At 39.8% G+C, this 14,033-nt stretch overlaps 1 protein-coding gene across 3 annotated transcripts in view; it reads left to right on the forward strand.

Annotated features, from left to right (window-relative positions):
• Positions 1 to 3,957: 3,957 nt before the first annotated feature.
• The window catches only part of COG2 (component of oligomeric golgi complex 2), a 30,050-nt gene continuing 19,974 nt past the window's right edge, over positions 3,958 to 14,033 (forward strand). Inside the window, exons 1-8 of one of the 3 annotated variants that reach the window (XM_086743630.1) lie at positions 3,958 to 4,077; positions 4,755 to 4,916; positions 5,724 to 5,789; positions 6,712 to 6,792; positions 7,372 to 7,475; positions 8,813 to 8,921; positions 10,656 to 10,835; positions 13,907 to 14,031. In XM_086743630.1, coding sequence (XP_086599756.1) covers positions 4,006 to 4,077; positions 4,755 to 4,916; positions 5,724 to 5,789; positions 6,712 to 6,792; positions 7,372 to 7,475; positions 8,813 to 8,921; positions 10,656 to 10,835; positions 13,907 to 14,031 — 899 coding nt within the window. In that variant the 5' untranslated portion in view covers positions 3,958 to 4,005. Of the gene's footprint in view, positions 4,078 to 4,754; positions 4,917 to 5,723; positions 5,822 to 6,711; positions 6,793 to 7,371; positions 7,476 to 8,812; positions 8,922 to 10,655; positions 10,836 to 13,906; positions 14,032 to 14,033 lie in introns of those variants that run through there. The other 2 variants (XM_086743631.1, XM_086743632.1) reach the window with 2 other exon arrangements.

Genomic DNA, 14,033 nt, shown 5'->3' on the forward strand with positions numbered 1-14,033 from the left:
TCAGTTTTGCTACTTTTGTGCTGCCTGGGTTACAGCTGAACTCCAACTAGCCAGCTGAGAAGTCAACAACTCAGAAAAAATTTTCAGATGAACTCAAAAATTAAGTCCCATTTTGAGAGCCTTCCTTACTGCCATCATGAGCATGTCAGGAGGAGGAGAAGGTGGAAACCCACAGCCTTTTTAAAGTTATTATTTGGGGCACTGCGGTAGGATGTCATAAGTTAAGCAGCTCCTTTATGCTATGATTTATTTGGGCATGGCAACTGAAGCACGAGAGAACTAAAGCTTCCTTTTTTCCTGCCTCCCTTGCTGCCTCCTTCCCTCCTCATCTCTCTGTACTCAACATATCTTTGATGTACAGTATTAGTCTGTACTTAACATATCACGGAAAGGGGACAATTCTGCAATATTTTAACATGGTACATGTTCAGAACATGTTTAAGCTGGTCCATTTTCATACTGCAGTTCTACACTTCACATAGATTCACTATAGATCTCATACCACATATTACAGAATCACAGAATCATAGAAGAGCCTAGGTTGGAAGAGACCTCCAAAGATCATCTGGTCCAGCCTTTCATGGGAAAGGCAGCCGAGATGAGATTATGTAGTGCCCTTTCCAATTCCACCATGAAAACCTCCAACAATGAGGATTCCACCACATCCCTGGGGAAGTTTTTCCAGTGAACGACTGTTCTTATTGTAAAAAAAATGTATCTTATGTCAAGATGTATGTTTGTTTATATCACACATATAAAATAATATTTTAATATAATCACACAACAATGGCATTACTGCATTTTATAGTTGGCTTTAAAGACCCACCACTTGAGGAATTTGCAAACTTCTTCTTTACCATAAACTCTTCTACCTTTATTCATGTAAGCAATTCCATTCCCAAAAGAAAACAAAATAAAGGCACTCAGTACGATGTTGATATTAGGAAAATACCATTTTCTGCCTTGAATTTCCATTTATTAATTCATGTTCATTGTTTTAAACACCTACTGAAAACAGCTAACACAGAATGTTTCTGCCACAATTTTGCCTGACAGCCAAGTGACACATTGACAGAAATATACTTTTAGGAAGGCAAGATATTAAAAATAATTAACCAGCACTGGCACATTAGTTTGTTTAATATTATCTAAATTTCTTGAAGGTTCTTGGTACCTGGAGTGTCTACCACAAATTAATTGTAGTATCTCTGTCCCCGCATGCTGCACACTGTCACGTTTTTCTCCTTTATCATAAATTGTACGTGATCCCTTCAGTTTTTAAAAATAATAAAACCAGAGAGAAATCTTAAGAATGTGGTTGGAGGTAAACCTAGCTGCTTTCCTTTCCAATTTAACTGATACATACTGGAATGGAAGTATTTCCAAGATAGTGGATTAGTCATTGGCAGTCTTCAGGAAAATGATGATACAATTATACTAAACAGCGTTTATCACATCATTATGCATCCCTTGAAATGTTCTTTATTTGAGAATGAGAAGAGGTGTTGGGATCTTTAAAATTCTGCACCCACACAAGAGCTAAAAGTAGCTCTTCCACTCTCTGGCACCTACATCATCCCTATTCAGATAATAGCAATAATACTGAGCCATACTTTCAGATGCTCTCTCTTCATTCATGTAATGGGTCCATTAATGATACGTTATCCAAAACCTGCCAATTAAACGGTGATTACAGTTTTCACAAGAAATTACTAAGTGTCATGTCTTTGTGGTTGGGAAAGGATGATGGGAAAATGAGTTTAAAACTGTATTTTCTAAGCCTGGGAATCTTGGAATGACACTGACAAGAGCCAGGAAAGGAAAGGGATGAAGAGGCTTGTAGTAGAAATTAACTAAGCAATCCTAGCACAAAACTAACGGTGGTAAAGAGAGCTTTGTATGACCCTTTGGAATGGCTAGTTTCTTCACTGCTTTGCTAGCCTCTTCCATCTTGGAGAAACTTTTGTGCACCACGACCCCAGGTGAAGACGGCTATTCAGCGATAGCGTGTGGAAATAATCCATGAGTCCTAATTCTGGTTTTACTATTAACTTACTGAAATTATTATACTGCAGTTTCCATTGGCAAATTATTAAATTCCACAAACTTCATATTTAATTTACAGTAAATTCAATAAATATGAGGAGTGTAAAGAGCTCATCAATAAAAAAATTCAAGTGGAAGCATATTTTTTATTTCCTCAAGGAACTTCATAATAAGAGTTCTGTAAACAAAACCATAAATGGCAATGGCAGGTCTTTTTAGAGCAAGATTTGTCTTAGTTAATATATAAGATCTTATTTGGTAGATGCAACTCAACTCCTTTGTTAAGGAATTTACATTGAAAGCTCGTTAGAATTTTATTTCAAGCATCCAGCTCATTAAATTAAAAAGACAGCTGAGCAGTAATGTGGCTTTGTTCCTGTACCAGAATATAGACATTTAAATATCACAACATAAGAAAACCTTTTTTATCTGATACATATTATAGTCATAGCTATCACAAAAAAAAAAAAAAAGAGCCAGTATGCATTTATGTGGTGGGTTTGTCTTTTCTTTAGCTGATAACACATGACAGCTATAAATCACACATGTCAACATTTGAGATCTCTGAGAAGGCTGGACACCATGAAATATGTCAGTCTTGAAGAGCTTTCCAAAGGGACAGGGTGAAAGCAAGAAGGAGCAATTAGCACACAAGGACCCAGCCAGCGGCTGCACGTACCCACCATGGTCATCACTGAACTGCTTGGCTCTTTATACTTCCTAACAAACTCACACGCCCACCATGCATCACTGGCATGAATCGCTGCTGGTTAGAGGCCAGCCAGGCTTTGCAGAGGCACTGTCGGAGTTCGGTGGGGATGAACGCCTTGGCCCTGCTGAAACCCCAGCTGCCCAGGTCTTGGGGGGCTCTAGCCCAGCGTACTGCCACAGCTCCACTGAACCCACATCCATCAGGCCCGAGGAGTCTTCTCCACCCTTGTCAAAGCTACGGTGGATGTGCCCTTACAACTGTTTGGTAAGGCTCTGGGCTTGCTTCTCGTTTGAGCTCACTGAGACAAAATTAAATCCATAAAATGTACATGCGAGGAACAAGATCATTTGCTGTCTTCCATCCTGAGGCAGCAAACAGAAATGCAAGTGACAGCGGGGGGGCTTTTTAGAGCTAAATTTGTCTTCACTAAGTCCTAAGTGACCTTGAACAACACACTTTGAAGGAAACAAGACCCTAACAGAAGAGTCTGCTGAAAAGCAGGTGGTGGACGAGGTAAATTATGCTTGTACTCAATTCCTATTACTCAGAATCACACAGGCACAAGCTGCAATAAATTTAAACATAAAGAAAAGCTTTTTTTTGGCTGTTAAGAGCAGGCAGACCCTGGCACAGCTTGCCCAGAGAAGCTGTGGAGCCTCCCCCTGTGGCCATATCCAAACCCCGAGGGGACACAGCCCTGGGCCACGGGCTCTGGATGACCGCGCTCTGGGCCAGGGGCTTGCACTGTACCATCCCCTGGAGCCCCTTCCCACCTCTGCAGCCCTGGATCACCATGACTTGCGCCATGGGCCCTGGCAGCCAGGCCCTGCAGCTCTATGTGACTGGATCAGTTTTACATACTGGATGCCCACCATGGGGCATCAGACCACGGGGCAGCACAGCCCAGCTCCCCTGACTTCACAGGCTGGCAGGAACCACGGGACGTTCTCCGAAGAGGCTGGGTAGGCCAGCTTTAAAGGCCCATGCCCCGCACGTCAGCAAACACAGGCGTTCCCCTCCGCCCTGCCTCGCCATTTTGCGATCCCTGCCGCTCCCCCCGCCCGTTGTCGCCTGCAGCGCTGCTCGGAGCCCTCCAGGGGGCGCTGCAGCGGCTGCGGGCGGCCGCGGGGCCGCTCTTGGCGCCCGCTCTGTCCGGCCCTGCCGGTGCCGTGCTGGCGGGGGAGGCGGGGCTGCGGCCGCGCCGGGGGCCTGCCGCCGCCTTGGGCCGGGGCGGGCAGGGACCGGTCATGGACGGGAAGAAGATGAACCTGCCGCGGGGCCCCGAGAACCTCTGCTTTGACAAGGACGAGTTTATGAAGGTGAGTGGGGGTTGCCGAGGCAGGCGGGCTGCGGAAGGGCGCTGTGGGCCTGTTGAGGCGGGGGTGGCGGGTTCCCGGTGGGGTGAGAGGGGCCGGGAGCCTTGGTGGGGGTCGTTCGGCTCCACCGGCGGGATTGCAACCGGGTGATCCGAGCGTCTCGGTGGTGGGCCGGGGCCGGGGCCCGGGCCGGGTGCTGCAGCTCGGCTCCTGGGGCAGACCCGAGTCAGGCTCCCTCCAAGTCACACTCCGTGCTCTGGAGCCAAGTTGCTGATAGACTGGTAACCAGCATTCAGGCCTCATTGCCTAGAGAGCTTACAGTAGTTCCTAATACTGTATTTCGACTTTTGTTTGGGTTTATGGGTTGTTTTTTTTTTTTTTTGTCTGTTTACTTGTATGCAAGTGTGTGCAAACAATATTCAACCTTGTATTTTGGAGAGCTGCTGTTTCGGTACTCTGACACACAACATCGTGTGCTTTTGAGTTCTCTTGAGTGTGCCTTTAGACCAAGACTTTGCAACATTGGAAGCTACTCCATTAAGTGGCCTTCTTGCCCCCCTGTACTTCAGTTTGGTCAGCTCACTGGCATATGGAATACTTTATTTTGGGGGTGGGGTAGGGTGTGTTCCTGGTTTGAACTTTTTACTTACGTCCTTCTCTCTTTCCTGTTTCTTTCACAGCCGGATTTTGATGTTGATCACTTTGTATCAGACTGCAGGAAACGTGTGCAGTTGGAAGAGCTCAGAGAGGATCTGGAGCTCTATTACAAACTCCTTAAAACTGCCATGGTAGAACTCATAAATAAGGACTATGCAGATTTTGTTAATCTCTCAACAAATCTAGTAAGTCTTATTAAACAGTACTATGTAGTTCAGACTTTATGTATTTTAGTGCAATTCCTATTTTTCACATGAAAAGTATGTGGTTTGTATTTTGGTGTTATTAGATTTAAGATATCTTAAACTGTGACTCCTTGCACTGAGAGAAGCTGAAAGACCAATATTGTAGAATATAGCTATGGTACAGAATTTTTGTTGACCCATAGTAAATGTTTTGCGTATATACTTTTTGTCTTAAAAAAAAAAATCAATTCATTAGGAAGTAAGACTCAAGGCAAACTTTTTTTTAAAAAAAAAAAACAACCTGCAAATGGTTGTAAAATTGAAGGAAATAAGTCATTAAGATTGAATAGTAAAGATACAAATAAGACCATTCTGAGGGATTCTTTTAGGAATCTTTAAATTTACTACAGCCAATATATCTTAAAAAAACCCAACCCACTTGACTCAGAGTTTTAATAATTTTCTTATTAAAATGTCTTGTTCACTGTGTATCCTGTTCTTGTACTGTAGTTCATCCAGGTTCCTATTATATAGGTTCAAAGAGAGATATTTCATATTTTTATTGGAAGAAAAACTACCATCGGTTGACGTTTTCTTTCATTTTTGGCTTTTTCTGACAAGCATTCTGATATCTTTATCCCTGTATTTGAAATAATAAATTTTTGCATTGCACTTAAAACTGGAGACTATAAAGTGAGGTATCATTTCCCAGTTCTCTTTAGTATCTGTAAAATTATAGGCTTTGTCAGTAATTCATATATGAACTTATAAAAAAAGTCATAAATGTTTTTATGGTAATTTCTTTAGGTTGGCATGGACAAGGCCCTCAATCAGCTTTCAGTACCCTTGGGACAGTTAAGGGAAGAAGTTATGGTACGCTCAAAATGATCATTATACGCAGCTCGGTAAAATTCAGCTCACTTTCTTGTGATACAGAATATCTTTTATTCATGTTAATAATTATAATAAGCTTCTCTTTGAAAATTGACTTCTTAGAGCAGTAGTAGGAGAGGTGTGTTTTCAAGCAGATGTAGTAGCAGTAAATTTACATTTTCTGTAGTGACTTTTAAGAAAGAGAAAGGATTTCTTAAATGTGATAAATTAATAGACTCTTGTCAGACAAGTGTAAGGTGAAATATTGAACTGTTTTAATATTTGAGTAACTTAAAGATGGTAGTAAATAAATCAGATGCAACGCAGTTCCGCTAAGGACTTTACTGAGCGCTGTGGTTTAACTGTAGAAGATCACCTTCTTGAAGGTCTGTCTTATTCTGACTCTTCCACGGTGACTTGATATTTAGTGGAGGGCAATTTTTGTTCATCTTGGCAGCTAGTTCAAAGGGATGTTTGCTGCATAAATGTGCCTTCAAAATATCTTGGCCTTGATGTCTGAAACAGAAAATTGGTTCACAGCATAGAGAAATATTTATTATGTGCTATTATAATGATTAAGTAGCATTAAAATGCTACTTAAATTGGATTTATATCTTAAGTTTCAAGACATAAACTCATATTGGGTTTATTGCCTATTTCTGGGTGAAAGGTGGTTGGTTCTCTCTAAGGTACTAAAAGAACACTTCAGGTTGAAATCATACTTGTGGTGGCAGTACTTAAGGAGCAGGTTATACTTCCAGTTACTTAGTCTTATTTCTGTTTTTTTTTTTACTTACAGGGCAGTTGATGTACTGTACCTTTTGTCCTATATTCTTATCGATCTATCTCCTGTTTTTAAGTTTAGGGTTTTTTAAACCTTAAGTGGGAAGCCAGCTTTTCATACTGACTTTCTCTCTCACAGAGTCTTAAGTCATGTGTCAGTGAAGGAATTCAAGCAGTAGATGACCGAATGACTAAACAGGAAGATATTAGAAGAAAAAAGGTACAACAGACAAATGATTACCTTGGAAAGATCTTCATTAGGGCAACTTTTGTTTTTGACGTTAAGCCAGAGAAAATTAAGTTTTCAAAGTTTTAGGCTGTCTAGAGGCACTCTGTGCAGCATTTTGCACTTGTAAAAATAATGATTGATGTTTTAGTTGTCAGACTTCATTTTTACAGTGCCTACTTGGCTTTTTAAAATTACAGTTACTTGTGTTTCTGCTTGTAGTAGTGTATCGGCTTACTTGGTATGAATGTAATTGAAATGCAGCAGTTTAATTTCTGTATGAGGGGGAGGAACTAACATTTGTCTTTGTGCTTGACTTGGTAAAATCAGATAAGAACAGCTGTTCTGCATCTGTCACAAACATTGTTTGTGGAGCTTTATGGACTTATGTGAGCAATACTTCAACTGAGACATGACTCAAGTATTAAGATGGAGGGAGAGAGCTTAACACCAGGGGCTGGGGGGGAAACACACACACCACAACTGAAAAAAATGTCCAAAATATCTTCGGATTTGTTAGGTAATACAAATTGGGATTGGGGTCAGACGTGAAAAATCTTTCTTTAATTCCAGATGTGTGTCCTGAGGCTTATTCATGTTATTCAGTCTGTTGAGAAAATTGAGAAGATTCTACATTCCCAAGGCACTAAAGAATTGTCCTCGTTAGAGGGAAACAGGTAAATAATATGTAAATGTTCGATTTTGTTTGTAATTGATGGGACTAACTTAATTTCATGGTATTGGTGTAGATGGATTTACAAACATTAGGATATATCCTTAGAAATGTAACTCTGATGGAATAAATGACTGTTATGTTGGTATTTTCTCAGGTTTAGTCTTCTGCAAACTGATCATTCACAGAATATATAACTTGGCCTCCAGAGGTTCTGAATTACTTGTAGTGTTTTCAGTAAACGTGTGCTTTTTGAAGTTTGCATGCAAATCTTTTTTTTTTTTTTTTTTTTTTTTTTTTTTTTTCTTTCTTGGAAGTCACTAATCCTGTCATGTCTAAATTACTCTCTGCAATACAGTTTATTTCAATATTATTTGGAATTAAAATGAAAAGTAGCTTTTATTGTTTTCCCTGCTTACATATAACTGAAAGGACTGCTGCAAGAATAATCTGAGGCAGGCAAGCTAGACATGTAATACTTCTGGTAGAAGGAAAGTTTGTGACCAATTCCAGTCGTACTCACAAGCTTGTTTTTTAACAACTTGATGGAAACTGTCTTCTCCCTCTGCCTTTTTTGAGGGATGGAAGACGTCTTTTAGCCGGTTTTGGAACTAATGTCCTAGCTGTGCGCTTGACATAATTGACTGGGATGCAAGTGCAAATTATGCTGGAGGAAAAAGACCATTTTGTGAACCTATTTGAACATGAGACTGTCTCTTCAGTTTAGTGTGCTGGATCACATGGTAATGAGTTAGGGGAGGTAGACAGAAGAGTAGGTTGATACTTAGAGGGACAAAGCATATGCAGATGTTTTCAGTCAGGTGAGGGAGTTTGCAGAATCATGTTTCAAAGCAAGATTGTACTCGAGTGGCTGAAAATTTGGCTAATTATACAGACCTGAAAAGGGTAGGACTGTTTTTATAGAGACAGCTGTCATTAGTTTTATCACATGACAGAACAGGGAAATAAGAAACAAATCTAGATGGTGAAGAGCACTTACTGCAGTATGAGCTGTAAGGCTGCCTTTTAGTGTGACAATAAGCAGTGGTACCATGTAGAAAACAGTGCTTCATACTACTGAGGCAGCTTCTTACGTTCTTCTTGGCTTCTGCCTCACCTGCTTTAGATCTTAGTAGCTCCAAAACAACTTTAATCCTGTAGTCTGTTCCAGATTACTATTGCATGATTGCAATAATTGTCGTAGTACCTATCAGAATTCCAAATATTTAGATTAAGTAACAAAAATTGGGGGAGAGTGTTATTGATCTGCTACAGATGAAAATTAATTGATTTGAAAGGATCTAACTTGTGTATTCTCATTTTATATCATCTCTCTTCTAGCCCACTTTTAACTGGACAGATTTTAGAGAGAATTGCCACAGAATTTAATCAACTACAATTTCATGCTGTACAAAGCAAAGGAATGCCCCTTTTGGACAAAGTGAGACCAGTAAGTGTTGTATGATAGCTGACATAACACTTGTCACATCAAGCAAACCCAATATAATTGCAACACAAATTCCTGTTTCCACAGAGTTTTATTGAATTGATTTATGGGGGGCAAATGAGTTTCAAAAGGTCATTTTTATCAGTTGACTAGAAGTATTCCTTCCTCTGAGGTTTTATGCTTTTTTTTGCCACATTCTTTAGGATAAGTTACTTGGAATAAGAGTAGGAAATACAAAAGACATTTTTGTCAGCTTAATGTATCTTGCAGTTTGTCTGCTTGCTGATATTAAAACCTGGTTCTAAAGATTTACGTTGGTTTTGTTAGCTGCAGTGTACAGACCAGAATATAAATGGAATGCGCCTATGGAGTTGCTGGCTTGAGTGTATTCAACTTTGTCTTCTGGTGAAATTTGTTGTTTAACTGTGACTATTCAGGCTGGTAGGCTAATCTCCCTAATATCCTGTTTGTAATAAGTGTCTACAGTAAAAGATAAAATTACTTTTTTCTTCTGTCTACTCATTGGACAGAGGGAACAAATGAAGACTGGCGGTTAAAGGTAGATAGTATGAATAATGTAAATATGGAAACAGGGTAATGCTTTAAGCTGATTAGCATGGAGCTGACATTCTTGATTGCTTTCAAGGTAGCAAGGTAGTTCATAGTTCCAGTTTTTCACTATGTATGTCTGTTGGCAATGTAAACATGTTTCAGCTCAAGGCTTCCATGGTACCGCGTTGATTTGAGGGCAGTTTACAAGACTCTTCTGGCCACTGAGTTATCAAACATGGTTAGGAACAGAAGCGTAAGCAGAAAAGTAGTGTCTACGGTGGGAGGACCTTTGTTACTTTGTCATGTGGCTTCCTTAATGATGTGTGCCAGGGCTTCTGTCCTGTACCTGTTGTTGCGAAGGGTCATCAGATCATAATTTTCATGACTCTCTAATTGGGTTACAGGCTTTGCGTGTTCAGAACAAATTCAGTGGGTATTCGAAGAATCATTTTGGGATGAATGGACTCAATATAGCGTACAAAAGGCCAGAGAAAAAATTTAACTGGTTAAATTGGTAGGTCAGCTGTGATTAAATTAATGTATGTTGCTGAACTTGCTTCAGATAGAGTTTTAAAGGACCATCTTGGGCCAGGAGTGTATCTGCAGGTGGTGTAGCAGTGAGTTGGATCTAGTGGAAGAGACGTGGCAGGAGATGAGGAAAAACGGTTAGCATACAGGAGAATGTATGTTGCCTGAAGCAGCTGTCAGAAAGAATCTAATGGTATATGTTTTTTTTTTGTTTTGTTTTGTTTTTTTGCCAGTGTCACTCAATGTCTTTGTTTTGCAGTAATTCAATAAGTAGTGCTGGGAACACACTATCATTTCAGTTTTTGGCCGTGAGGGGCAGGTGCTACAGTTGCTATCCCTGGTGACTTAACTGTGAAGCTTTTGTGTATTACCACATGTAGTGGTTCAGTTGAACAAGGAACAATCATTGACCTATTTCTTCAGGATAAGGAGGACCATAGATAGGTTCCTGCATAAAACATACAGAGGAAAATAATTGCCTTTTAACCTTATTATAATAAACACTGTGTTTTATGCATCCGTAATGCATTAAGCTTGTGTTAATGTTTACTTAATGCTGACAGTTATCGAAACTTGTGAGCCCTTCAAATGAGAAGGGAACGCTGGCAAGGCTTTGCTTTTGTTTTTTTTATTACTGTATTTTGTTTCTCTTCATAGCGTATAGCTGGAATAACAGCTATGTTGCAGCAGTCTCTGGAAGGGCTGCTCTTGGAAGGCCTTCAGACTTCAAATGTTGATATAATACGTCACTGTCTTCGCACTTATGCAACAATTGACAAAACACGAGATGCAGAGGCGTTAGTTGGTCAAGTGCTTGTAAAACCTTATATAGATGAGGTAAGATAAAATCAAGAATGCAAAGAAAATTAATTGTTTTGCAAACATGCTTATTTTTCCTGATAACCTTCAGCTTTCCTTAGCAGCTTCAAAATGCCTTTGTGGAAAGAGCAAGAGAACTGAGCCCCAGCACAGTGTCAGTTTGTTTGTTGTTGCTATTTAAGAAAAAAGGGTGGAGGAATTCTTTATCTGCCTGTCACCAATTTCAGGTTATATTCGGTTGGGATTATTTTTCTCACCTACATTTTTCTTGGGGTGAGGAATCCAAAAAACCAGATCTTAAACCAAGCATATAACTGGAGTAAAATTCGTTTTTTTCTGAACCAGGGTGCATCTGTGGGAATTGGATCAGATCTGGGTTTGCATTTTTTCATGGCTGGCTCAGTAGCAGGCAAGTGCAGCAAAAATAGTTCTTAGGGCAACGTCTTCTTCCTATTGCATGAAGAAGCAGTTTCTGCAGTTCCTAGCCATACCGGGACATTAGCAGGAACAAATGTTTGTTTGGGAAGCATTTGCTGTTGTCTGGTGGGAAAAATATGTCAGGTGGACAGTTTCTCAATTCATGAGAAAGGGATTTTAGTAGGCCATCAGTTTACAGGAACACGTTGGACCAATCACAAAGTACTGACTGAAGGGGATTTTCTGCTCATTCTCTTGGCTGTGCAACTTTTGCTGCTACCTGTAAAACGATTCTTCGCCTTTCTGTAGCACTGTTTGTTCTTACCACTACTTCTGACCCTGAACAGTTGGTGACTAGTATACACTACTTCTTTTTTTTTTTTTTTTTTTTTGTATGTGTGGTTGATGATAATGTAATTCCTCAAAAAAAAAAAAAAGCTCAGACAGTTCCCTGCCACAATACTGTAAGTCAGACAGTCAGTCAGTTGTGCTCAGTTTTTCTTGTATGGCAGCACACTTGCAGTTGCCACTAGAAACATTTTTAAGGGCCTACAATTATATTATGGTAATTCTACTTTCAAGCTATAAGTAAAAATCTAAAAATTCATTTTAAGATATTTGATAGTCTGCTGTGTTTGAAATTACTTGATAAAACAGATCTATTATGTTTTTAATGAATGTGCTGAAGTGATGTTGCAATAATACCAAGACTTCTTTTGACCCTTTTCATCAGTGTGTTGGGATTATGTCTAGGTTAGGTAACAATTCCGTGTCATGTCAGGGGATATTTGTTCCCTACTGAGATCTGAATAAGTGCCATTTTTCAAAATGATTACTAGTGCTAACTGACTGCCCTTTTGCAGCAAGTTTCCCTGGCTTTCCCTAAATTGTCAGAGAATTTCATAAATGCATTACATTCACTGTCCTTAAAGAAATTGTTAAACTAGGCCAACCACAGGGCTATAAAGTTGTGTTCTAAAACTAGCACTATGAATGTTTCAGCAGTATTAATTTTTCTGCTTGTGTGGGGAGGAAAAACTGTAAAGTACAAGAGCTTCCTTGGCAATTGCAAATATGCACTTGCTTGAATTTGTACGTGTTAGCAGAAGGCAGCATAGATCTTCCCGTCATCCTTGCCTCTGTAATACATAGCACTTTTCAGTGGCTTTGAGTCCCAAGTTATGCTATTGATGTATCTTTCCCTTTGCTGTCAAGGTTTTCTGTTACTGCTATTCCTCTTTAAATTGAGATATTTAATAACATTCTCTTTGCTCTGTAAACCATGAGAGGCATGTTTTGGTGTGAGGTACTCTGTTCTGCTTTCAGAATATTTAAAAAATAGTTTGTTCTCTACTGGTGTTTTACAAAAAAAAAAAAGTTCACTTATAATATAGAGTTAACATGTTTATTAAGACCTATAAAAGCAATGTGAACGTTGTTTCTAAAAGTATCGAATATGTTTCTGTAGGCGATAATACAGTTGCTTTTTCTTACATGGATGTGCCTTTTTGAACATAAATGCAGAAGTGACCTTAAGATATTTGTTCCCTTTTTCCATTTAGTGGCTGTTTGCCATGGTGTTCCCAACCAAGGCAAGTGAAGAGTTAATCTATATAACTCTTGCTGAAGGAGTTGTTCTTCTAAATCAAGCTAGGGAAAGGAAATTAGATTTTTTTTTTTTTTTTTTTTACTCAGTAATCTCTTCAGCAGCTAAGAGTTGGAATTGTTACCTTTCCCTTCCCTATGAAAGAATATGATGTCTGATAACAGCTGAACTGTATGTCATTGTCTGTAGGATGTTTCTTTTGTGCTGTTGAAAAGGGAATTTGAAATTATTCTGGTTTTACTTTGTGTGCATACACATTTACAAAGCAAGGCCAGCTCCTGGCTTTTGGATGGGAGAGGGACTTTAACAGTGGTGGCCTCTCCCCTTAAGGACAGACTTCCTTTGGGTGCTTGCTAATGCTGTAGCAAACTGCTACGATGGGAGACAGGTCATCTTCCCCTTTCAATTTTCTCAGTGTCTGTCCTTTCCCCACTTCTGCACCGTTCCTCATGTATCAAGAGGCAAAAGTGTTCAGACAGATGGAAGAATAACAAGAAATATAAGCTATTGTTCTTTTTCTGTAGTGTCTGACTACTGTCTGCCTTCTCTTTATGGCAGAGATTAGGCCTTTTCACGGGATATGAGGTACTGTCCTGACAAACTGCTTTGCTAGCTGTGTTAAAGGCTCAGCATTGTCACAGAAGATTCTTGGCTATTGGCTTACCTGCGTTTGAGATTGTACCAACAAGCTCTAAATTTAGAAGAAATTTATTATTTTATTCTGAGGTTTGGTTAGCTTTTGCCAGTCACCCATTGAACTTCACAAACTGCTTCAGGGGACGGTGATGTGTGTAGTGAGTGGGGAGCCAGACATGGTGGCTAACATTTAAAAGCCAGGAGCTCCTTCCCATTCTTGTGGCCAGTCTTGCCAGTTAGAGTGCTGCATTAAGGGAAGTACTAATTCAAGCTGGCAAGTTATACGTGGAAACTATAGCATAAAAAAAGCAATATAGTGACTATCTCAATATTTGAGGTTATAATGTTAGGAGTTTTGAGTGAGTAGACTGTGAGTCTTGCATTCCGTTATTTCATATTCAGTTTTCAGACATTGAACTCTTCCTGGCAGGTGATTGTGGAACAGTACGTTCAAGCTCATCCTAATGGCCTTCAGGCTATGTACAATAAACTGTTGGAGTTTGTTCCTCATCATTGCCGTCTCTTGCGTGAAGTGACAGGGGGAGCTATTTCGAGGT

Source organism: Chlamydotis macqueenii, chromosome 3, assembly GCF_036417535.1.
Source record: "Chlamydotis macqueenii isolate bChlMac1 chromosome 3, bChlMac1.mat, whole genome shotgun sequence".
NCBI lineage: Eukaryota > Metazoa > Chordata > Aves > Otidiformes > Otididae > Chlamydotis > Chlamydotis macqueenii.